General features: G+C 41.0%; 1 protein-coding gene and 1 long non-coding RNA gene across 4 annotated transcripts; one reads left to right on the forward strand and one right to left on the reverse strand.

Moving 5' to 3' along the window:
* The first annotated feature begins 526 nt into the window (after positions 1–526).
* On the forward strand, positions 527–11,018 carry LOC132145085 (uncharacterized). The gene is made up of 3 exons (XR_009434435.1): positions 527–735; positions 3,244–3,425; positions 10,904–11,018. It is a non-coding gene; the product is annotated as an uncharacterized LOC132145085 (long non-coding RNA).
* On the reverse strand, positions 2,674–24,112 carry LOC132145080 (protein FAM135B-like). Of its 3 annotated transcripts, XM_059555796.1 has the most exons (15): positions 24,023–24,112; positions 22,880–23,006; positions 19,292–19,445; positions 18,446–18,495; positions 18,164–18,319; positions 17,506–17,579; positions 17,226–17,380; positions 14,150–16,397; positions 13,667–13,833; positions 13,472–13,563; positions 12,921–13,018; positions 11,783–11,934; positions 11,078–11,188; positions 10,885–10,998; positions 2,801–3,458 (listed from the first exon to the last, which is right to left on the reverse strand). In XM_059555796.1, exons 1-15 carry the CDS (start codon positions 24,100–24,102, stop codon positions 3,253–3,255), a joined length of 3,984 nt encoding a protein of 1,327 aa, XP_059411779.1. In that variant the 5' UTR covers positions 24,103–24,112; the 3' UTR covers positions 2,801–3,252. The 3 variants fall into 3 exon arrangements, 1 of the variants encoding a protein (XP_059411779.1); XR_009434432.1 differs by lacking the exons at positions 19,292–19,445; positions 22,880–23,006; positions 24,023–24,112 and adding an exon at positions 2,674–2,760 and having other exon boundaries at positions 2,809–3,458; positions 18,446–18,598; XR_009434433.1 differs by lacking the exons at positions 18,164–18,319; positions 18,446–18,495; positions 19,292–19,445; positions 22,880–23,006; positions 24,023–24,112 and adding an exon at positions 2,674–2,760 and having other exon boundaries at positions 2,809–3,458; positions 17,506–17,679.
* Positions 24,113–24,118: the final 6 nt, after the last annotated feature.

Genomic DNA, 24,118 nt, shown 5'->3' on the forward strand with positions numbered 1-24,118 from the left:
CATGATGATGAAAATCCAGCTTTGCATCACAGGAATAATTTACATTTTACAATATAATAGTAAATAGTAAATATTTCACTGCATTACTGTTTTTACTGTATTTATTATCACATAAATGCAGCCCTAGTGAGCATAAAAGTATTCTTTCAAATATTCAGGAAAAAAAATCTTACCAATCCCAAAGTTTTGAACAGTAGTTTCAGTAGGTTTTTTGATTTCGCCTTAATGTACAATTAATTCCTTAAATGTCTTACAAACATATTTGTGCACAAAATCAAATGATGTGCTCTTTTTGGAGTGTAACGACTATAGACATTCGGATTCATTTAAAAAGTATGCAAGAAAGAAGACCAGTTGCATTTCAAGGATTGCCCAATACTGCCCTGCAAACACTAAGTAAAGCATGATAGTGTTCTGTTTATTTTGGAAGAATATTTTACAAAAGATCAATGCAAGGAAATACATTTTCTAGTAAATTCGATGCCAAAACCTCTGTCCCATTTATTTGAGCCCATCCAATCCAGAATATGTAGTCATCTTGAATGCCAGCCATTAAACAATTGAACTGCAGCAAATTAATTTGACAATGTCTGACATTAATGTATCATTTTAAAATCAGCTTATAATGACTGCTTTTGTCATGTTTCTATACGGCTATATTGTCATTTTTGGACATTAAACTCCTTTTCTGTACCATGGAAGAAAGAAGAACACAGGTTTGGAATGACATGAAGGGTGAGTAAATGATGACAGAATGTTCATATTAGTGAACTAACCATTTAAAATGAATATAAGTAGCATTGAAGCGGTAGAATCGGAGATGTTCAGAAATTCTCACTTTGTGATAGTTAAGGCTGGAATGGTAAACACATTCAAAACATGATCTCTGCGCACCTAATGAACACATTTACAGGGGAAACAGACAGAATGTATTGAATCACAATATAGAAAACACAATGGAGCTGGCTTATTTCACAGTGAGACTAACTTCACAACATAACACAGACAAAACACACATACTATAAAAGAATGACTCCATAAAAAAGAAACATGACAACACTGAGGTGTTTTCGTAACGCGAAACTCAAACACCAGTGACCCAGTTTACTCTTCAAGTATAAAGTCCAGTGATATTGACCTCTTCAAGTTACAAAGGGTGCAGCAAATATACAGTGCTGTGAAAAAGTTTTTGCCCCCTGCCTTTTTTTTTTTTTTTTTTTTTTTGCATATTTCTCACACTTGAATGATTCAGATTAGAAATAATGATTTCATTTATTAAGGGGAAAAAAAGTTGCCCAAATCTGCCTGGCACTACGTAAAAAAATAATTTCCTCCTAATTCTAATAACTGGTTGTGCCAACCTTTGCAGCAACAACTGAAATCAAGCGTTTGCGATAACTGGCGATGAGTCTTTCACATTACTGTAGAGGAGTTTTGGTCCACACTTCTTTGCAGATTTTTTTTTTTTTAATTCAGCCACACTGGAGGGTTTTTGAGCATAAATGGACTGTTTAAGGTATTGCCACCGCATCTCAATTGGATTTATTGCCACCCCCAAAACCTTAATTTTGTTTTTCTTGAGCCATTCAGAGGTGAACTTGCTGGTGTGTTTGGGATCATTGTCCTGCTGCATAACCCAAGTGTGCTTGAGCTTGAGGTCACAAACTGACGGCCGGACATTCTCCTTCAGGATTTTCTGATAGAAGTGCAGAATTCATTGTTCCATCAATTATGGCAAGTCGTCCAGATCCTGAAGCTGCAAAGCAGCCCCAGACCATCACACTTCCACCACCATGTTTGACTGTTGGTAGGATGTTCTTTTTATGAAATGCTGTGTTGGTTTTATGCCAGACGTAATGGGACACACACCTTCCAGAAAGTTCAACTTTTGTCTCATCAATCCACAGAATATTTGCCCAAAAGTCTTGGGGTAATCAAGATATTTTTTTTGACAAATGTGAGACCAGCCTTTGTGTTCTTTTTGGGTTAAAAATGGGCTTTGCCTTGGAATTCTCCCATGAATGCCATTTTTGCCCGGTTTCTTTCTTATTGTTGAATCATGAACACTGACCTTAACTGAGGCCTGCGGTTCTTTAGATCTTGTTCTGGGTTCTTTAAAGACCTCCTGGATGAGTCATCATTGCGTTCTTGGAGTAATTTTGGAGTAATTTTGGTAGGCTGGCCACTCCTGGGAAGGTTCATCACTCTTCCAAGTTTTCTCCATTTGTGGATAATGAATCTGATCTTGGTTCGCTGGAGTCCCAAAGCTTTAGAAATGGCTTTATAACCCTTTCCAGACTGATACATGTCAATGATTTTATTTCTCATCTGTTCTTGAATTTCTTTAGATCACAGCATGATGTTTTGCTATTTAAGCATGTCTTACTTTGTCAGACAGCTTTTATTTGTTTTGTTCCTGTGACTTAGTGGTAGAGCATTGCATTAGCAGCGCAAAAGGTTGTGGGTTCGATTCCCAGGGAACACATATTAGGTAAAAAATGTTATCCTGAATGCACTGTAAATCGCTCTGGATAAAGGCGTCTGCTAAATGCTTTAATTTAATTTAATTTAATTGAAGCGATTTTTTGATTCAAAAGGTCTGGCAGTAATCAGACCTGTGGCTAGTGAAACTCTGTTTTCTAAAATAATGTGGTTAATCACAATTCATTTTTCGCCAGGTAGGTTTAAAAAAGCTTTTTTTGTTTGTTTTCCTTAAATGAAATGATCGTTTAAAAACTGCATTTTTTTATTTACTTTTATCTTTGTGTAATATAAAAATTATTTTGATCTGAATATTTTAAGTGTGACAAATATGCAAAAACAAACAAAAGAAAACAAGAAATGGGCAAAAATCTTTTCACGGCACTGTACGTTCGGTGACTGGAGGGAATGAAGAACCAAGGCTGTTGTTACAACGTAAGCTACACACTGAATTTACATTCAAAGGATTAATTTTCCAGCTTGGACTATGCGATGTTAAGTTACTACACCATAAAGCTTTAAGGATTGTGTAGGCCTCCAGCTGTTAGTTTCTTCTATTTGCTTGGTATACAATGTTCTTTCTGTACAGATTTTACATATATTTGTTCAGAGTCATTGTCTGAATGTTCAATTTCTGTTTTATTCTTTGCATCCAAAGACTGAACTTATTGAAAAAAATTCCAGAGCTCATTATGATTCTGAAATGAAATGCGATTGGCTGACGTTACGTGTAATCTGATTCGCTCTCCCACACAACTCAAGGCATGATGTCTATTTGAAGTAGTTGAGCCCGGCCACCAGAAGAAACTTCTCCAGGAAGAGTTCAGAGTCGAGCACCGCGATGTGAGCCGCACGTCCGATCAGAGTGTTGGCCGTGTTGGGTAAAGCGTGGAACACGTTCTGTCTGATCAAACGACAATTTGGAGCACTCAGCAATGGCTGGAGTAAGTTATTGATCATCTCTGTATATACTGGACCTGTTAAAAAGCAAATATATTATAGATATTTTGCTGATGCTTTTTTCTTTTCTTTTTTTCAAAGAGAAAAAAAAAAGTAGGCATACATATTATAAATGAATGAATAAATAGTAACTTAGCTTATTTTACTTAAATAGTAAAATAGTAAAAAATGGGGGGGATATTTTTTTTATTTTTGGTTATAACATAAAACAAAATTAATATAAAAAAGTTTCAATGTTAAAATGAAATTATATTTTATCTTGAAAATATCGATTACAAAAATCTAATATTAAAATAACTTATAACACTGACAAAAGAAAAAAAATGTTTTTTGTTCCCCAACAAGCATATTATAATGATTTCTGAAGGATCATGTGGCACTAAAAATTCTGATTTGATACCACAGAAATAAATTACATTTTATAACATATTAAAATAGAAAACATTTGTTTCCTTAATGACATTGTAATATTGTTTAACAATATCACTGTTTTTGAATTCTTTATCAAATAAATGCATCCTTGGTGCATTTACTAAAACAGTCTTTTATTTGTATTGTAATTTTTTTAAGAATCCTTTCAAAAACATAGATTGGATTAGTTTACCACAGACTAGGTCAATAAGTGAATTAGTATGTCTATATTTTGTAAACTTTATGTAACCTTTATCCTGGCACAAGCCTTGCCCCTGAGACTTGCATTGTAAATGCACTGTAGATTTTTGCCTGTTTTTTAAACTAATCAACAGCATGCAAGGTCTTGCATATCTTTCAAAGATTTGCTGCATAAACCTTGCAAACCCTGCAAGTCTAGTTCCCTTTCAGTCGGTCACGTTCAACGTTATGAATGGGATCTCTTGGTCTGTGGGATTTGCTCCGGCAGCTGCACGAGGGCAGTGCTGACCCAGGGGTTTTGCAAGAGGTGCGCACTGCTACCGACCTCGCTCTCCGGGCGACGAAGGTCACTGCGCGCTCCTTGGGTCAGGTGATGTCCACTTTGGTGGTCCAGGAGCGCCACCTATGGCTGAACCTGGCAGACATGAGGGAGTCTGCTCGGGCTCAGCTCCTCAACTCCCCGGTCTCCCAAGATGGCCTCTTTGGTGATACGGTAGAGAGCTTTGCCCAGCAGTTCTCTGCCGCCCAGAAGCAGTCTGAGGCCATCAGACACATCCCACTGCTGCCTCCACCCCGCCGCCGGTGCAGCTGCCTCAGCCTGCTCGTCACCGAGGGCGCCCCCCTGCAACCTCCTCCACTCCCGCTCAGCCAAAGCAGCAGCCTTCACCCCAGCCGCAGCGAGGAGATGGCCGCAGAAGGGCGGCACAACCCGTCTCTTCCCCTAAGCCTGCGAAACGCCAGGCCAAGTGGCGTTCCTGAGAAGGGCGACCCGGAGTTGGAGATGTCAGCTCATCAGGAGATGGTAGCAGGACCACTCCTTCCCCCATCCTTTGTTCTCGTTTTCTTTTTGTTCTGCCACTGGCCCTGCGGCCGGTGGTACCCAAACCTTCACTAAAAGAGCTGTTTCCTCTACCTCCGGGTCCCAAGAGGCCACGAACAACAGTTGGTGACGTGCTTCCTCGCCGCTCTCGTTCTCCTCTCCCCTTGCCAGTTTCCATGCAAAGCCGGCTCAAGAACGCTTCACCTTCTCATGCCCTCTTTGCTGCTTGGAGTCAGACGAGTGTCCGCACTCTGCCCCCGCTAAGGGACGCTATGCCTCCCATGCCGGGGCTGTCTGCTCCACCACGCTGCCCCACTGTGGGTACGCCTGTAGTCCCCTTGACCCCGCTGGTTCAGTTCCTGGGAGCCTGGCTAGAGCTCCCCAGGCCTTCCCGCTGGCTCATCCGGACTCTCAGGCTCGGCTACGCGATTCAGTTCACCCGGCGTCCCCCCAGGTTTCGGGGTGTCCATGCTACAATGGTGGGCAAAGATGCCCCTGTCATGTGCGCGGAGGTCGCGACCCTGCTCGCAAAGGGCGTGATAGAGCCGGTCCCTCCAGCCGACATAAAGTCCGGCTTTTACAGCCCTTACTTCATAGTACCCAAGAAGACAGGTGGGTTACTCAGTGTTGGCTCAGTGGTTCATGTAGGTTGTCTACAAACCGGAAGGTTGGTGGTTCAATTCCCGGCTCCACCTGACCAAGTGTCGAGGTGTCCTTGAGCAAGACACCTAACCCCAGCTGCTCCCGACGAGCTGGATGGCGCCTTGAATGGCAGACACCGCAGTCGGTGTGTGAATGTGAGTGTGAATGGGTGAATGTGAGGCAAAATTGTAAAGCGCTTTGGATGGCCATGTGGTCTGTTGAAAGCGCTATATAAATGCAGTCCATTTACCATTTACGGCCAATCCTGGACTTGCGTGACTTGAACCGAGTTCTGCACAGACTCCTGTTCAAGATGCTAACGCCCAAGCGCATTTTCGAATGCATTCGTCCTATGGATTGGTTTGCAGCGATCGACCTGAAGGACGCGTACTTTCATGTCTCCATTCTTCCTCGGTTTGCTTTCGAGGGGCAGGCATATCAGTACAAGGTTCTCCAATTCGGGTTGGCCCTGTCTCCCCGCGTCTTTACGAAGGTCGCAGAGGGAGCCCTGGCTCCTCTCAGGGAACAAGGTGTCCGCCAGTGATGCGCGGGTCAATGTATTAATAAGCCGCACCCGACCGACGTTTTCAACTAACCCAACCGCAACTCGGACCGCAAAAAAAAAAAGAAAAAAAAAAATATTGTACCCGACCCGCTTGCTGACCCGAATTTCTTAAAAGCAGTAAATGCTCATCGTAGCGTCATTGGGCCATAGGAACGTAGGCAAAACTAACTAGGCAAAAAAAAAATATATATATATTATATTATGATTTTGTCAAGAATTATAAAAAATCGTCAGTAAGCTCATAATTTGTACTAAAATAGTCTAGTCTGACTATGTCTATTTGTATGTTTCTGCAAGGTCAGCAGACATTGAGGCTCGGGTTTGTTCCGATCAGAGCTCGTGAGCGGAGAGAGCATTTCTGAATATCCCGATCCGCTCGCTCATTCCGTGGGGTCTCGCTCAACCCAGAATGGCCTGCGCTGGTTCGAAAATATACAAGGAGTCATTTTGTTGTTTAGTAATAAACTGGTGTTTTCTGTGTCACTGCAAAGATGAAGTTGACAATGCAGACTCGCCATGAAAGCCAGAGAGAAATGCACATTTCATATGGATTACATCATCAGAGAGTAGGCTAGCCCATTTATTTTGGTTTGAACATTTTCATTTAAAAGAAGACATTTCAAGCTTTCTGTAATATATAGCCTATATTTCGCAAATCTGTGAGGCACACGCTGAGTTTAGTTCACATGCAATGCAAGTGATCCTGCCGGCGCCTTATTACATTGTCTGCTAGGCTATATATTTGCTTCTTATTTATTAAATACAGGTAACTGACTGATAAAACTTTGATCGCAATTTAGATACAATTTATACAAAATGAAAATCTTTTAAAAAGAGTTTTCTATAAAACAAAACTTAATGAAGTCATCAAAATCATGTTTTACCAAAAACAGCGCAGTTGCTCCCGCAGTCTTCTTTGCCGCCTCCATCTCTACCTGCAGACTGAGCTCGTGCGTCATCTTCATGCCAGTTATTCAGCCAATAAAGTGTAGGCCTATGTATTTAAAAAATGTGTCTAGTACTATATAAATGACAAAGGTTTAATTGGCATTTTTATTTCAAAGGACCCGACCGACCGCGACCCGAATATCATTAAAATATTTTTGGATGACTCGTAACCGCGGGTAACCGTGGGTAACCGCGGGCGACCGCAGGCACTCGCTCATTTTGGATCAACCTGTGCATTACTGGTGTCCGTATCCTCAACTACCTCGACGACTGGCTGATCCTAGCTCACTCTCGAGAGCGGTTGTGCGAGCACAGGGATCTGGTGCTCAGACACCTTGCCCGACTGGGTCTTCAGGTCAACTGGGAAAAGAGCAAGCTCTCCCCTGTGCAGAGGATCTCTTTTCTCGGTATGGAAATAGACTCGGTCGCCATGTTCGCGCGGCGTACGACCGAGTGCGCGCAGTCACTGCTGAATTGCCTGAGACAAATCGAGGGCAAGAGAGCGGTTCCACTGAAACTGTTTCAGAGGCTCCTGGGGAATATGGCGTCCGCGGCGGCGGTCATACCGCTCGGGGTACTCCATATGAGACCGCTTCAGCACTGGCTTCACAACCGAGTCCCGAGATGGGCATGGCAACAGGGCACGCTCCGAGTGACAATCACTCCGGCCTGCCGCCGATACTTCACCCCGTGGTTGGACCCTTCGTTTCTACGGGCCGGCGTGCCCCTAGAACCGGTGTCCAGACATGTTGTTGTGTCAACAGATGCCTCTGCCACGGGCTGGGGTGCCATGTGCAATGGGCATGCTGCGTCGGGCTCCTGGACAGGATCCCTACCTTAGTGGCATGTCAATTGCCTCGAGTTGCTAGCAGTATGGCTTGCTCTGCACCGCTTCAGGGCCCTGCTGAAGGACAAGCACGTTCTGGTCCGTACGGACAACACTGCGACCGTAGCGTACATCAACCGTCAGGGTGGTGTACGCTCCCGCCGCATGTCGCAACTCGCTCGCCATCTCCTTGTGGAGTCACAAGCATCTGAGGTCGCTTCGTGCCATTCACATTCCGGGCAGGCTCATTCGTGCAGCCGACGAGCTGTCACTGCCAGTTGTTTTTCTCCCTGACCGAGGGCACTCTCGGCACGGAATCCCTGGCACACAGCTGGCCGCTGGGCCTGCGCAAGTATGCGTTTCCCCCAGTGAGCCTTCTTGCACAGACGTTTTGCAAGATCAGGGAGGACGAGGAGCAGGTCCTCATGGTTGCGCCTTTTTGGCCCAGCCGGACCTGGTTCCCCGAACTTGTACTCCTCGCGACAGCCACTTCCTGGCCAATTCCTCTGAGGAACGGCCTTCTTTCTCAGAGACGGGGCACCCTCTGGCACCCACGTCCCGATCTGTGGAACCTACATGTGTGGGTCCTGGATGGGTACCATCACTTCAGCTAGAGCCATGTCCAACAGACAGGCCTATGCTTTGAAGTGGAACCTCTTCGTCACTTGGTGTTCTTCACGGCGTGAGGACCCCTGGAAATGTCCGATTGGGTCAGTGCTTTCCTTTCTTCAGGAGGGGTTGGAACGAAGCCTGTCTCCTTCCACCCTCAAGGTCTATGGGGCCGCCATTTCGGCTCACCATGACCCTGTTGAAGGTAAGTCTCTGGGGAGGCACGATCTGATCATCAGGTTCCTGAGAGGAGCAAGGAGGCTCAATCCGCCTGGCCCTCAGCAAGTCCCCTCCTGGGACCTCGCAGTGGTTCTATCAGCACTGCAGAGGGCTCCCTTCGAACCCTTGCTCTCAGTTGAGCTAAAGTTTTATGTTTGAAAACTGCGCTCCTGGCGGCTTTGGCTTCGGTGAAGAGGGTCGGGGACCTGCAGGCATTTTCAGTTGACGAAGCGTGCCTGGAATTCGGGCCGGCTAACTCTCACGTTATCTTGAGACCCCGGCCTGGGTACGTGCCCAAAGTTCCCACCACTCCTTTTAGGGATCAGGTGGTGAACTTGCAAGCGCTGCCCCTGGAGGAGGCAGACCCAGCCCTGGCACTGCTATGTCCAGTACGTGCGCTCCGCACCTACGTGGACAGAACTCAGTGCCTTAGGACCTCAGACCAGCTCTTTGTCTGTTACGGAGGCCAGCAGAAGGGAAAGGCTGTCTCCAAGCAGAGGTTATCCCACTGGATAGTAGATGCTATTGTCCTGGCTTATCAGGCTCAAGACCTGCCATGCCCCCTAGGGGTGAGAGCTCACTCAACTAGGAGTGTAGCTTCCTCCTGGGCTGGCGCCTCGCTAACAGACATCTGTAGAGCTGCGGGCTGGGCGACACCTAACACATTCGCGAGATTTTATAATCTCCGTGTAGAGCCTGTGTCCTCCCTCCCATCCGCTTGCTGCGCCATTCCACTCCGCGGACTGGATGCGTGCGCTATTCCCCTCAGGTGAGTTCCTCAGTCAGAACCCTGGGTTCCTCCAGCACCGTTAATGTCCAACACTTGTGTACATGCCCTTTGGTCAGCCCTGTGTGGGACTAGGTGCCTCCATGTGTTGTGATTACCCTTTCTGGGCAATCCCACGTGTGTATGTCCACAGTAAGTCTCTCCGCAGCATGTGTCTTTCCCTTGGCAAGCCCCTTGCCAGCTCTGTCATTGAAACTTCCACCCTGCGGGCTGGGTACCTCAGAGTTCTTATGTATCACCACCTGGGTGGATACCTGCCTTCTGTAAGTCCTCCCATGGGCAGGCAGCCTGCTAACATACGTCCAGCTGTAATATGCCACCCAGTGTATTCTGTGTAAGTTATGGGCCCTCACTCGTGCTGGCCTCACGACAGGGTGCTATCACTCACACAGGTCACTGGAAGACAGCCATGTGGCATTTTGTAAGGGACCCCATTTCTAACGTCGAACGTGACCGACTGAAAGGGAATGTCTTGGTTACGTATGTAACCCTTGTTCCCTGAAGGAGGGAATGGAGACACATTGCTGTTCCGCTGAACGGCCGGGTCACTGGCTCGGCTCCTCAGCGAAGACTTGAATGCGAGTTGCTTACGTTGCTCCTTATATACCCGCTCTGCGGGGCGGAGCTCCATTGGCTCGTTTTGTACCACTCGAAGGTGATTGGGCTCTCGGGCGAGATCCCACTCGTAACGTCTCCATTCCCTTCTTCAGGGAACGAGGGTTACATACGTAACCAAGACGTTCTTTCCCAGAAGAGCATGGGAACTTATAAATATGACTTCATCTCCAAGCGGATTGATAAAAACCTGTGCTTGCAGATTCTTGGAAAACTTACCAATTTGATTGGAACTTGCTATCTTTAGAAAGCTTTTGCCATTTTTTGCCACCTGCAGCTTGCTGTGCATTGACACCGACAGTCAGCATACTCAACAAAGTCTCTATTTCAAGGCATTCATCATTGTTCTATGTGATCATAGTCTATGTGTGTGTGTGTGTGACTGCTCAGAGTATGTATCCTTAGCTCTGTCTGTCACTCTGACACTCACAGAGAGGGTGAATTATCTAATGTCTCTCAAACCGAGAGAAAAATACCTGTCAAAGAGCCGCATGCCACTCTCAGAAGTGACAGTCTCATAAAATGAAGAATGCTCTCTTCCCCCTCGCTCTCTTTTTAAGTTCCTATCACAGTTTCCTTTCATTTCATTTCATTCACACTGCTGGCACAGCTATTGGAAAATGCTGCTAACGGAATACACGTGCAGAAAAAATCTCAGGTTTATTTGTATTTTAAATAATAAAACTAAGGAATAGTTGAAGCGATTGATTCTAGAGCGTTCCAGGTGGTTGTTACGGTGATGCTATGTGCTTGATAAATTGCTCTGGTTAGTCCTGGGACAGAACAGGAAGTTAACACACCTGTGGCTCTGTCTTTAAGCGCAGTCCGACACATCTCAATGCGGGCCGAGTGGAAGGGTACGTATCTGTCCTGTGGAGAGGCCACCAACACCACGTTCCTGAAGAACTGCAGACCTGGACAAAGAGAAAGAAAACATGAGTATGTGTGTATGTGTATGTGTTTAATCTTGCTTATTTTTCAACAAATCTCTACCTGGTTTCTTGCTGAGCGTGTAGAGGAAGGTCTGTCGCGGGTCTGTGTGGTCTCTGAATGTAAGTTGCAGTAGGGAACCAGACTTCTTGAGTTTTTGCATTAGCCACAGACCTGAAAAACAAGGATAGAAAGTCATATGGGTGTAGAATGAGTCGAAGTTGGGGAAATGATGACAGAATCTCTGATCAACTCAACAACTTCATATACACTACTGTTCAAATGTTTGGGGTCAGTAAGATTTTTTTACTTCTTTGAAAGAAGTCTCTTGTGCTCACCAGAGCTGCATTTATTTGAGCCAAAATATGGTAAAAACAGTAATATTATTACAATTTAATATAGCAATTATAAATTATAAAATTTTTAAAATGTAATATATTCCAGGAATGCAAATATTTTTTTTTTTGCATCATTATTCCAGTCTTCAGTGTCACATGATCCTTCAGAAATCATTGAAATACTTTTTCATCAAAGAATCTTGAAATACTTTTGCAAATTGGCTTATCAGATTATTTCAAGATTCTTTGATGAATTGAAATCTCAAAAGAACATTTATTTGATCTTTTGTAACATTATAAATGTCTTTACTGTCACTTTTGATCAACTGAATGAATCCGTGCTGAACACAAGCATTAATTTCTTAAAATAAAACCTGACTGACTCCAAACCTTTGAATAGTGTGTGTCTGGTGTGAACTGGTGTTTGTACCTGTGCTGACCAGCGTGCTGTTATTATACAGTGTTCCCAGGTGGGGTCCAGACAGGGACAGGAAGGTGTGGAGTTTACAGAGGTAACAGCGAAATCTGGGTCGGGTCAGCACAGAGCGGATGATGACGTTCCCCAAAGAGTGTCCGATAAAACTGGGAAAAAGAGATAAAAATAAATCAGACATTGAACCTTCCAAAAATAAGTGTTCAAAACGAGGATCCATTTCGATGAATCTTTTGGTCTCTTTTCATTGCAAGTTATTCTTACATTTTCTTTGGACCAGTTTTAATTAAGTCTGTCGTGATCATTATGAAACCTTTAAACATTTGATTTTGAGAAGACGTGAAACTCTAGAGACTTCGAAGAGAAACAAAGACTGCAAACTATATTCAAAAATAAATTACTGTGCGTAAAATTACGATTTAAAGCTTTATATGGATTAAAAGACACTTTGTTACATTTTCGAATGTATTGTGTAAATATCTTTAGATTTAATTCATTCTGAATGCCAAACACTACCTTTCCTTTACTCTCCTGCCATCTTGTGGTAATAATAAGTTTAACATTAGCAGTTCTAGTGGGATCAGTGGGATCTTTAAAGTGAAGCTTTATAATTCATGCTACACTTGAAATCTGGATCAAATATTTTGAATGCAGACCTTACTATTTTGTAACAAGCTGAAGATCATAAATTTGTTAAATTGTTCATGAATATCCAGATGTAAAACTAATGAGGCTTATATAACTTGATTAACTACTCTTGAAGCGGTTGTGGCAGATGTGTCTATTGTCCAACCACAAGGGGGCGCACTAGCCTGCAAAATGTATTTTTGTGTCCCGTGTGTGGGATCACAGGGTTTTAGAAAGTCATGCAGCATCAGTGTTAACATGGTGGTTCACATGGTCTAGTTAGACCTTGCTGGTTGATGTTGTAACTTTACCATCTGGATTCAAAAGGCATGGAATTTGATTGTATACACACTGTTCGCATACCTGAAGTTTGAGCTCTAAAGCAATGCTTATATTGACTGTAGTGTGGCTGCACTGATATAATGTCAATATGATGGTGGTTTTTGCTGCTGTTAAAAGAGGTAAAGTACAGAACTGATTAATATATGTTAAGGTAATGTGTATAAACCTGATGCGGTGGATGGTGAGGTTATACAGCTGGATGTGCTGAATTATCTCGTCCAGAAGTCTGTCAGTCATGGTGTCAAAATCTGCAAATGTGTCCGTCTGTAGACATAAGATGGGAATGTCAACAGAAAGAAGCTGATCAAACTTGTACTAGGAACCATATGAAAGTTGTGATTGGTTGTTGACAGGCATTGTAGCTTTCCGATTGGTTGTGCACAGCTATGCTGTTAACTGGTCACATATTGACAGTTGATTGTTGTTGTGTTGGCATGTTCAACTAAGTTTATAAATAATGAAATAGTGTCAATCTGAGCAGAGAAAAATGTGGTGAAATATTAGAACATTTGATTAAATTGTATTCTCTCCATTCAATCAGGAATCACTGGTTTGTGTGTTTGCTTTTTTTTTTAAAACCATTAAAGGTTTCTGTTTACTGTTTCGTAGTTTCATATCTTACCCATGACTTGTCATTGTGATTATGTCATAATGTCCCGGGTGTTCTGATTGGCTGAATGCAGTGCAACAAGTGTGCTGATTGGTTGGATGTTCTACCTGGTTGTGTTCCGACATGAGGAAGTCCAGTCTAGATCCAGGCAGCCCGAGCTCTATAAACGTCTTGACCAACCGCAGATCTGCACTGTTACCTGGTAATAACAAACACAAAAAACTATTTACTAAAGATGCAGCTATTATTTTTATCTTACACACTTTTATGGATCTAAATGTGTTCGAGATTGGAATGTTTACCATCAAGTCCATGGACACAAACCACGAGGTGTATCCCATCCTCAAACTCGGTGTCGTCTTCCTCAGGAGGGAAGTATGGGTGATCGGAGGCGAGGTTAGGCAGGTCACTGTAGAGAGTGCCTCTGAACACAAGCTCTCTCAGCAGGGCTTCTTTTGCCTTATAGAAGCTTTAAGACATCAATGAAGCACATGGATGATACAGTAAACAATGCATTCAAATAGAGTTTAAATAGTAACAGGGTGAACTCTAAAAATTCATCCTGCACCAGAGATATCTCCTTATGACTGGTGAGTAAATATACATTTAAAATAGACATTGTTTTTTGCTATCTGTGCTATTTTGTTACTGAAACACAGAATTTGAAATTAACGTTTTAATACTGCTAAACATTGGCAGATAGTACTTTTTTTGTTTGCTTGTCTGTTTTTTAACAATTTAAAACTCTGAGCATGAAACTTGGTTGAAATCACGGAAAAACTTACTTAATCATTCTCTCGTTGTTTTCCTGATCAGCACCGAGGAAAGAGTTTGAGGAAAGTATTCCAAAGGAGCCCAGGGGTTGATGGGTAATTGGGGATGTGGCCTGGCGTGTGGAGATTCCGCTAACCGATGGCGAATCACGTAATACGGACGAGAAAGGCAGACATGTGGGCGCGCATGACACTGACAGGTTGACAACCTCCACCACCTTTTTATTCACAAATGCCAGACCTGTACTTGGCACTTTACTGGCTCTGCTCTGCCCATCTAATGCCTGGTGCTCTCTCTCGTTGGCTGGTAACTTAATGAGATCAACGCACCGTTCTTTCTCATATGCGGAAATTTTGTGACTGCTTTTGTCAATGGTTGGAGAATCTGGGAGGTTCTCCATACTTACTTCCTCCAGTTCATTCAAATGAATGTGACAGACACTGATGTCGTCGGGGTGTTTTTGATACATGTTCAAATCTTGCGCCCCCTTGTGTTCGCAGTGTTCATTTTCACATCTACAAACCTCTGTGTTGTCATCCATTAGACCAGAATACTCTTCAAGTAATACATTTGTTTGACATTCCTCTGAGTCTTCAGCCGTTTCCTCCACTGTGGCGTTTTCAACACCATTTTGCGTCACAAATTGCTGGTATAGTAACATTTCTGGATTAGCAAAATTAAGATTTACTGTTTCCTGATTGGACAACTCATCGTTTTTGAGCTCCTGATTGGTTGTTTTGTTTCTGTCCTCCCTAGTAATGCCTTGAAGATTCTGCTTCACCTCATTGGCTGCTTCCTCACTCTGCCTCAACTGATTGGCTGCACAAACATTCCTTTTCTCCTGATTGGTTGTTTCTTCTCTGTCTTCAATAGTAACACCTTGAAGATTCTGCATCACCTCTTTGGCTGCTTCCTCACTCTGCCTTAGCTGATTAGCCACACAAACATATCTCTGATTGGTTGTTTCATCTCTGTCCTCTCTAGTAACACCTTGAAGATTCTGCTTCATCTCATCGGATGCTTCATCACTCAGACTCAGCTGATTGGCCACGCAAACATTCCTCTTTTCCTGATTGGGTGTTTCACGATCTTCCTCGGTGTCATCAGGGCTGCTGATCTGTGGTGCAGAGGCAGATTTGGTCAAAGTATTGAGCTGTCTCTCCTCCTCCTCTTCATATGGCAGGGAGCTTATGGAAGTCAAAGAGGCCTGTGTGGCGCTGGGCAGGCTGCCGTGACTTTCCGTCTGTAGGCCCTCCAAAGAGCTCTGATGCCCAGGCAGACGGCGCGCTAAGTTCTGCAAGACGTCACGACCCCCTGCGACAACTCCTCGACCCTCCAGGGTCCAGGCCACAGAGCTTGGCTCGCTCTCAATACCAGAGTCTGAGATCACGGAGGAGGAGCGGTTCATTAGCTTAGCTCCGCCCAAGAACACACTTTTGGGCGGAGTTTCGGAAAAGCGACGGTTCTGTTGTAGAATGTTACGCAAAGGAGATGTGGCTAAAGTGTCAGTTCCCATCGAGTTGGTGTTTAGTAGATTAGCTGGTGTTGTATCCCTGCTTCCATAATCATTTGCAGGTAATTCAATGTATCTGTTATCTAATACCAACTGTGGATCTTCGTTGCCAAGACTCCCAGTATTGCCTGGTGTTTCAAGATGGTTGTCATGGTTATGAGTGGGCAGGAACTCAAAACTGTCAAGGCTGGTGAGGTCGGGAAGTTCTGCAGCATCCGTCGGAACAAGCAGCAAAGTCTGTACGCTATTAAAATCAGTAATATTTGTTTGTTTTGAACCTGCATGATCAGATTCAACAAAGTCAACTGCTTCTTTTTGGCAAATAGTTTTCTTCAGGTTACTTGTATCTATTGCTTCATCGCTGTCTACAGACCTATATTCAACATCAAATCCTTCCTCAGTTTCATATTGGCATGTGGCCTTTTCAACAGAATCAATCCCTGAATCTGAGATCGTGATACATTCGCTTCTATCAATATTGGTCTCACCCACATGACCAATCAGAGTCTCTGCATGAGCTCTGGTCTCTTTATAGTCATCGATGGAGTCCTCCTGCCGGCCAATCAGGGCCATGTATGTGGGCAAGTCCATGTAATCTTCACAGGGATGTTCCTCAGGGGTTGTTGCTAGTGAATTGGTGTCCTGTTTTTCCTCAACCGGACTGATGGTTTGGTCTCCCATCCTTGTTGGCTCAGGACATGGCTGGGAGTTTAAGACAGTCTGATTTTGCATATGGACGTTGTAGTCTGGAACAGAGAAAGAGAAAAGTAATCAGTTGAGTAAATTTATTAAAAACTCAAGGATATTTTCAAATGCAACCAAAGATACTTTAAAAGTATCTTTTGTATCTTTTGTTGATTAATTAGATTTTTAACCCCCCCCCCGGTTTTAAAATCTTGAGTTAACTCATTCATTTTCAAGTTAACTCATTTACATTTTCAATCTTGTTCTTGCATTCATAAGTTTGTTGGTTCATTAATTTGTTCATTTACACTTGTTTCTAATTGATTTGTTAGTATATTACATTTGTCTTTGTTCATATGCTCATTATTTCACTTGTTCATTTATTTGTCTATTTATTTTATTTAGTTCATTTGTTCATTCTTTAGTTCTGTTAGTTCTTTAGATCTCATTCGTTTATTCAGTTATAAATCAATTCATTTGTTTTTCATTCATAATGCAGTTCACTGAATCAGTAGTTTCTTAATTCTGATTTTTTTGTTTGTTTAATTATTATTTTGTTCATTCAGAAATTTGTTCATTCTTTCAGTCGTTTGTTTGTTTACTTTATATCCTCTTTTTTTCATTCATTCCTTAGTTTGGCCTTTCATTATTTAGTTTGTTTGTTCATTCATTAATTCGTACAATGATTTATACAGGAATTCACACACATATATACACTTCACTGATTCAGTAGTTCTTGTTTCTAAAACTTTTGTTTGTTCATTTATAAGTTTGTTCTTTCTTTCAGTGATTTGTTTGTTTAAGCACATTCCGTTGTTTGTACAGATGCTCATTCTTTCGTTCATTCATTGATTTGCTCTAGTTTTAACAGGGTTTCAGTTGGCTGTCACCTAAACAGGGTGTGTCCACATATCTGTCCTCAAAGATGATTGGCAGGCTGCTCCAGTCTCCGTCGATGTCCAGGCATTCCACAGGAAGTGGAGGCATTCGGAGCAGGTAATCCGAGCTGCGCATCTCTGTGGCCACCTGTGCGTGTCTGTTTATACTGTCATCAGAGATACATAGCAGTTTCAGCAGTTTTTTAAAAGTTTATGATTACTTTAAATTACAGTAGCTTTCATTAAGATATTTGAGGTTATTTCTCCATTTGCATAGCTAGGTATAACTCACAGCTCCTCCTGAAATGTGAGTGAAGACTCTTTGTGATGTTCTGTGAAGAGATATGCTTCAGAAAATCTCCTGACCTGCACAAACACACACATTCAGTATGTACTTATATCAAACGACAACAGCTGTACAGTACATCACAATGGCACATTCTTTTATTAATAGAGTATTTATTTTGTTGTTTTTTTCAATCAGGGACACTTCTGACTTCTTATTTCCATTATAACCATTTAATTTCTCCTTTCTTTCTTTCTTTGCACATTTTGAATGCAGTACAATCTTGCATGCTATATTTCTTTTTTAAGATCAGCCACAGCGAGCAGAAATATTTTATGAAGGAACCTCCCAAACAAGAGAGAAATAAAACCACTCCAGTAATAAAAACTGGATTCATCTCTTCATCTTTTTCACCATTATAATAACTCAGAGTTCTGTAATTAAAAGCTGAGCTGTCCTGAGGGTGAAATTACTGTATGTATCAAAAGAGATGAGGTTTCTAAGTCTAATGCATCGCTCAACAGAACATTGAGTTGTAAGGAATGCTGGGAAATTCAGGCTGTGTATGAGAAGCACAGATTATTCCAGGCCCTTGTAACGTATTTTACTTCTAATGTGGCATATTTCTAAATGAATCATGATATTGAACAATAAACACACTCACCCTGAGTGTGTGGTGCTCCTGGGCCAGATATGAGCGGATATGAGGATTAGGAACCATGGCTTCCAAAAACTGTGTCCAAAGAGCAGATAGCTGAGCACAGAGCTGCGTCAGATCTTTACTGATCTGTTCTACTACCTTCTCATGACCACCCTGCAACTACAGGGAGAGAGAGAATTAAAACATTCAATCTTATTTAGTCACAGAGCAATACTTGGTGCTTAACCTACATCATTATATTAATTATGTGTTTTTACAGGAAAACAAGTCAAGTGTTTCACAAACCTGCAGGTCAGTGGTGAGCTGGTTTAAGGTTTCTTCAAGGGGGAGGTCTTCTGGAAACGAGAACGTAAGAAAAGAGATAGAGTCACAGACAAAAATATAATGGTAATACCATGATATAATGTAAGTACCATGGCAAATGAACATGGTGATCATTCAGTGCCACACAGTATAAAGTATATCTAAGTACAGTGCCTTGGTATTACCATCCATGTAATCACTGTATTAAGATTTTAGGGATCTACTGTATGTGGTTCTGATGATATAGTGCAGGGATGGCCAGACTTTTTTATATGACCTTAAATATTTCCTTTAAATGAAACATTTCAATAATTGAACAACTCATTTGCATGCTCGTGGTTCTTTGATGTTGGTTAATGGTCACATGACATACAGGAAAACAAATGTAAACAGTGTAAATATACATTTAAGTACTGAGTAATATTAATTAACTACAGGTACTTACTATATTAGGGTTTATATTAGGGTTACTTGCATGTAGTTATGCATAATTGATTGTTATTATAATAGTAAGTACATGTAATGTGTAACAAGGACACTTTAAAATAAAGTGTTACCTTATTTTATTCGTTTTTTATTTAAATATTAAAGTCTCACCTGCTCCTACTCAGTGTTATGATGAATTTATGATGCTGATATAGTGCTTTTATGATGCTTTTTGGAGCTTTACAATTACTGATGTGTGTGTGTGTTTGTCCCACTGAAGAAAGAAAACTTTATGGGTTTTGAAGGATATGAGGGTGAGTAAGTGATGATGACAGGGAACCATCTTCGAGAAAGCCACATACATTTGAAGTGAATGAGTTACATAAGAGTTTGTGATTATACCCATCTCTATGTGTTGCAGTTGAGGGATCTCCTTCATTAGTGCCGTGTAATAAGAGCGCAGAGCTCTGTGAGCTGCCAGCAACAGTTTACAGATGCGCCGGTGCCACGTGTAAGCTCTCTGCAGACAGTTCTCCGATGGCACGTAAAAACTACCCTGCAAACAAACACACATTCACACAGGACATACGAGTCAAAGTCAGATTTTACTGCATGTCACACTTATTTCTGCACACGCATAACCAAGTAGCTAAACACTGAACAAAGGTTTACCCATGTGGACTGACCCTCAACTTTAGTCACATAGCCGCTGTTCTCATAAGTTCTCCTTTAGGAGCTAAAAGCACAGGTTTCTCATGACAAGAAGAGAGGGAAAATCATATTTGTATGATCTGGTTGTTATGAGCAGCAGCTGTATGTTTAATGTTTGGCTGAGCCTGAAGCTCAATAATTAGATGAAGATCAAACGCAGGGTAAAACTTTAAACACAGTCAGTTTCCCAGTAGTAAAATTGGAGAAGTGTGCATACGTGGCACTCGCTTATGGAGAACAACACAAAAGACGTCCTGTAGACAGGAAGTGCACACATATACAGCTCTACGGAGAGGAAAGACCCTCTGTGTTCAATTGATTTATAGCATTTTCAGCAATTTTCACACTTCTGGGTAAAAAATATAGACACACACACACACACACACACACACACACATATATATATATATATATATATATATATATATATATATATATATATATATATGTATATATATATATATTTTTTTTTTCTAACATTATTACTCTAAGTCTTCAGTGTAACATGATCCTTCAGAAATCATTCTAATATGCTGATTCGCTGTTCAAGAAACAATTCTTATTATTATCCATTTTAAAAACGGTAGTAGTACTTTAAATGTTTATGGATTCCATGATGCATTTTTTTTTCTTTGAACAGAAAGTTCAAAAGAACAGCATTTTTTATTTGAAATGGAAATCTTTTGAAAGATTAAAACCATTTTTTTAACTGTCACTTTTGATCACTTAATGTGTCCTTGCTGGAATGAAAGTATACGAACAAACAAAAAAACTTGAACTGTCGAGTCTATAAAGTGTCACTATAAAATAGTGTCGTATAAAATAAATGTCAAAGTCTATTACCTTGTTACCTTTTCACACTGGTGAAAACGGACTTCTAAATCTAAATCTAAAACACTCAACACATTTTTTTTTAAATGTACAGTGTTCTAGTTAACAGAAAACACAGGTGATGCTTTAAATGTTTGGAGCATAGGCACATAAAATACAGATGCAGGGGTGATTGTGAGTCTGCTGGGATTCTAATATGTCTTTACTGCATACTTGTGTGTACTATGTAATGTGTGTATGGTTGAGTGTAAAGAGAGTGTTGGATGCTGTCATTATATGTGTGAAGTTTTGTTATCTACATTCAGTTATGTTCTTTTGACTCAAACAGATGTGTACTGAATTCAGTCTCTCTCTCGCACACACACAAACATCTGCTCTGTGCTTTCTATTGACATTTCTCGCATTTTAGTGCCTGCGACAGCTGGAAAACACAGAGTCAATGTTACACTCACATACATACAAAAATGAGTTCACAGAGCCAAATTTAATGTAAGAATGCATGTGCAAGGCAGAATAAATGTGCAAGCCCCTATAGTGGGATAGTGTCATCTGTTTGAGGTCACATTTTGTAAAAAAAAAAAAAAAAAAAAAACAATTCATGCAAGTCTGTATATGCTATATAAGTCTTCACAAGCTATACAGTAGTTTGATAGAGAACTAGTGATGCCCAATTTATGAACGATTGCTCTTATGAGCTGTATCTTTTCAGTGAATCATCTGATTCACAAAACCAGTCTGAATGATTTGTTTGATCTGAGTTTGATCCTGTTCAACCCAGTGATTCAATTTCAGCAGTAAACAGTGAGAATAAGTGAATAACAATCTTAATTCACTTACTTAAAGGGATAGTTCACCCAAAAATTAAAATTATGTCATTAATAACTCACCCTCATGTCGTTCCAAACCCGTAAGACCTCCGTTCATCTCCGGAACACAGTTAAAGATATTTTAGATTTAGTCCGAGAGCTCTCAGTCCCTCCATTGAAACTGAATTACTCCGGGATATTGCTTTGTTTTAACTCAGAGGGAGTGTCAGCCACATTAAAAAAGTTAACAGCTTAAGTCATTTGTGGATTAATGCGTATTGGGGACACGAACGGTTTAAAACGATTCAGTTCGATTTGGTGAACTGGTTCAAGAAGATCCGGTTACATCGAGTGATTCGTTTGCGACCCAGATATCACTAAACTGCTTTGTTTTGAACTCGCTCACAACAGACACGGAAGAGAAGACAATGCTGAATTAAGTCGTAGTTTTTGCTATTTTTGGACAAAAATGTATTTTCGATGCTTCAACAAATTCTAACTGACCCTCTGATGTCACATGGACTACTTTGAAGATGTTTTTATTACCTTTTCTGGACATGGACAGTATACCGTACACACAGTATGCACTTCGTTGTAAAGTAAGTGCTGAGAAGGCAGAGAGAGGGAGAGGTGCTTACTCCTCATGTCTGAGGCCATTAAAGCTGGTCTCGTTACGATGATCAAACGCTGCCTCCCTCCAGTGGAACGCTGTATTTAATAAAGTGCCCTGCAGGGGGGTGTAATTGTACGACCCATACGGAGACAAGAAAACTGGTTACGATTTCCTGCCTAAATGGAAATCTCCACAGGCAAGAAAAACCTCTCCGTTCGGAGAGAAAGGGTCAGAAAGGTCAAATTATCTATGCTGTTTAACTCGAAATTACTCTGGTTAAGTGTCTGTATTTCATTCAGGGCCAGTTGAAGAAGATATTATCTGGAAATATTCCATGACTGTGCTCTGAATAAATACTGCACATTATATGTACTGCATACTGCCTGGTATTTTTGAAAAAAAAAAATGTATATAATAGAGTAACAGGTGAAACCGAATGCATTACTCAGCCATTAGTATGCAAAGTTGAAATAAACTCTGTATATTTCATGTAGCATCCAGTTTTTTTTTGTAAAAATAGGGGATATTTCATCATTTTTAAAACAAGTAGTTATTTATTTATTTATTCATTCATTCATTAGGGGAGAGTCTAATGAATACGACTTATAATGTTGTCCATTACATTAGAAATAAGAAGGTTAAGCATCTCACAGTGTGCTTTGCATTTTAGCAAAAATAATTTTAGTATAGTCTTTGGGTTTTCATGCATACAGAAAATATGCATCCTGTATTTATACTTATGCCATTCAGAACAAAGAAGCCTCGATTTCATCACTGTTTTTTTTTCTCTCTCCTTTAAGTTTCATCAAAATGCAATAACCGTTCTCTGAAACCGGTTTCTTTTTCTGACAGTTACTGAAATAGACTTGAACTATCTAAAAACCCTGAAGGGCACCATCGACCAGTTTCAATGCAGTCAGGTAAGATGTCAGATAGCAGGGTTGGATTTAATAGTACTGTCATTTAAACACATTATAATTATATGTGTGAGCAAAAAGTGAGTTGATCAGGTTAGATGTATGTGTTTACCTCTGTTGGCACAGGTTTGCAATATCCCGCCCCAAACATCAGATTCTCCACTGACATCGCAGTGGGCGGAGCTTCACTCTCTGGAGAGCCTCTACCCAGCCACGCCCCCTTTCCACTGCGCGCAAAACTACAGAAAGACAAACGACAGACTGTAAGAACCTGTGGAGTGATCAATGTGTGCTGCTGTGATCAAGGGAATTAATGTAAGGGATCTCAGTGGAAACCGCTCACAAGATTCTTTATTATCCAGTCATGCAAATTAATTTATACGCATATCTGTCTGAAAACAATGCCTGCCGGTCCTCATGGAAAACCCACAAATGCCTGATTAGTTTGTTAAAGTCAGTTTTGAGAATATTTGTCACTAATGAGGCTTCTGTTCTCAGAAATCCATTACACATGACAGCTGACAAACAAACACACTTTGGATTTGACAGCTTTGCTTTCAGGAGGGTTCAGAGCTCAGTTTTAAAGAACAGATCCACGGCAGCGAAAACACATCACATCCTGCCAATAACACCTCCTACGAACAGGAGGTACAGATCCAGCAAACAATACACAGCATTCAACATTCAACTAGAAAAGCTGGCCATTTTGTGCGACCATGTTAACAAGCACATTATTGATTTGTAATTAATTGAATTATTTAATTTAATTAAAAATATATATATTTAATTGGAAAAATTAAAACTAAATAAATACCATTCAAAATGAATGAAATTATCAAAATGTAATTAAAATTTTATACTTTACATATTTATTTATTGTGTTACATAAAGTGTGAATGCAACCTGAAAACTAGTTATTTATTATTTTAATCAATTAATATTAGATTAAAACAAAATATGATTTATTAACTATTATTAATAATAACTATTATTATTAATAATATATATTTTTTACTTAATTTCATTTTGATAATTTCATCATTAGTTGTGTAAAGCAAGTATTATTTAGTTTATTTATTTTTCAGTTAAATTAAATTAAATTAATTGAATCAAAGCAATAAAACAAAAACAACAACAATACATTTGAAAAATTTAATTAAAATAAAATAAATACAAAATCATTTTTGAAGCAATGGTAAAATGCTCTAAACTGCTGATTGGCTGAGAACTGGTGGGGCGGAGGTTTAGTGATCACCTGATCAGCGGTTGGTGCAGTGCCACCAGGGAGGCGTGGATAGAGACGGAGATAACGGACAGGTGGAAATAGTCAAACATGACGGGCAGGTGATGG

This window comes from Carassius carassius, chromosome 8 (genome assembly GCF_963082965.1).
Source record: "Carassius carassius chromosome 8, fCarCar2.1, whole genome shotgun sequence".
Taxonomy (NCBI): Eukaryota; Metazoa; Chordata; class Actinopteri; order Cypriniformes; family Cyprinidae; genus Carassius; species Carassius carassius.

Bases quoted from the DNA above. Each gene is read 5' to 3' on its own strand.
- LOC132145080 (XM_059555796.1), bottom strand. From the start codon at position 24,102: ATGTTTGACTATTTCCACCTGTCCGTTATCTCCGTCTCTATCCACGCC. The intron at 18,496-19,291 runs GTATAATCACAA...TCTCGTTTCCAG, and splicing joins ACTGCAACACATAGAGATGG to AAGACCTCCCCCTTGAAGAA. The intron at 11,189-11,782 runs GTACAAACACCA...CTTGTTTTTCAG, and splicing joins CAGCACGCTGGTCAGCACAG to GTCTGTGGCTAATGCAAAAA.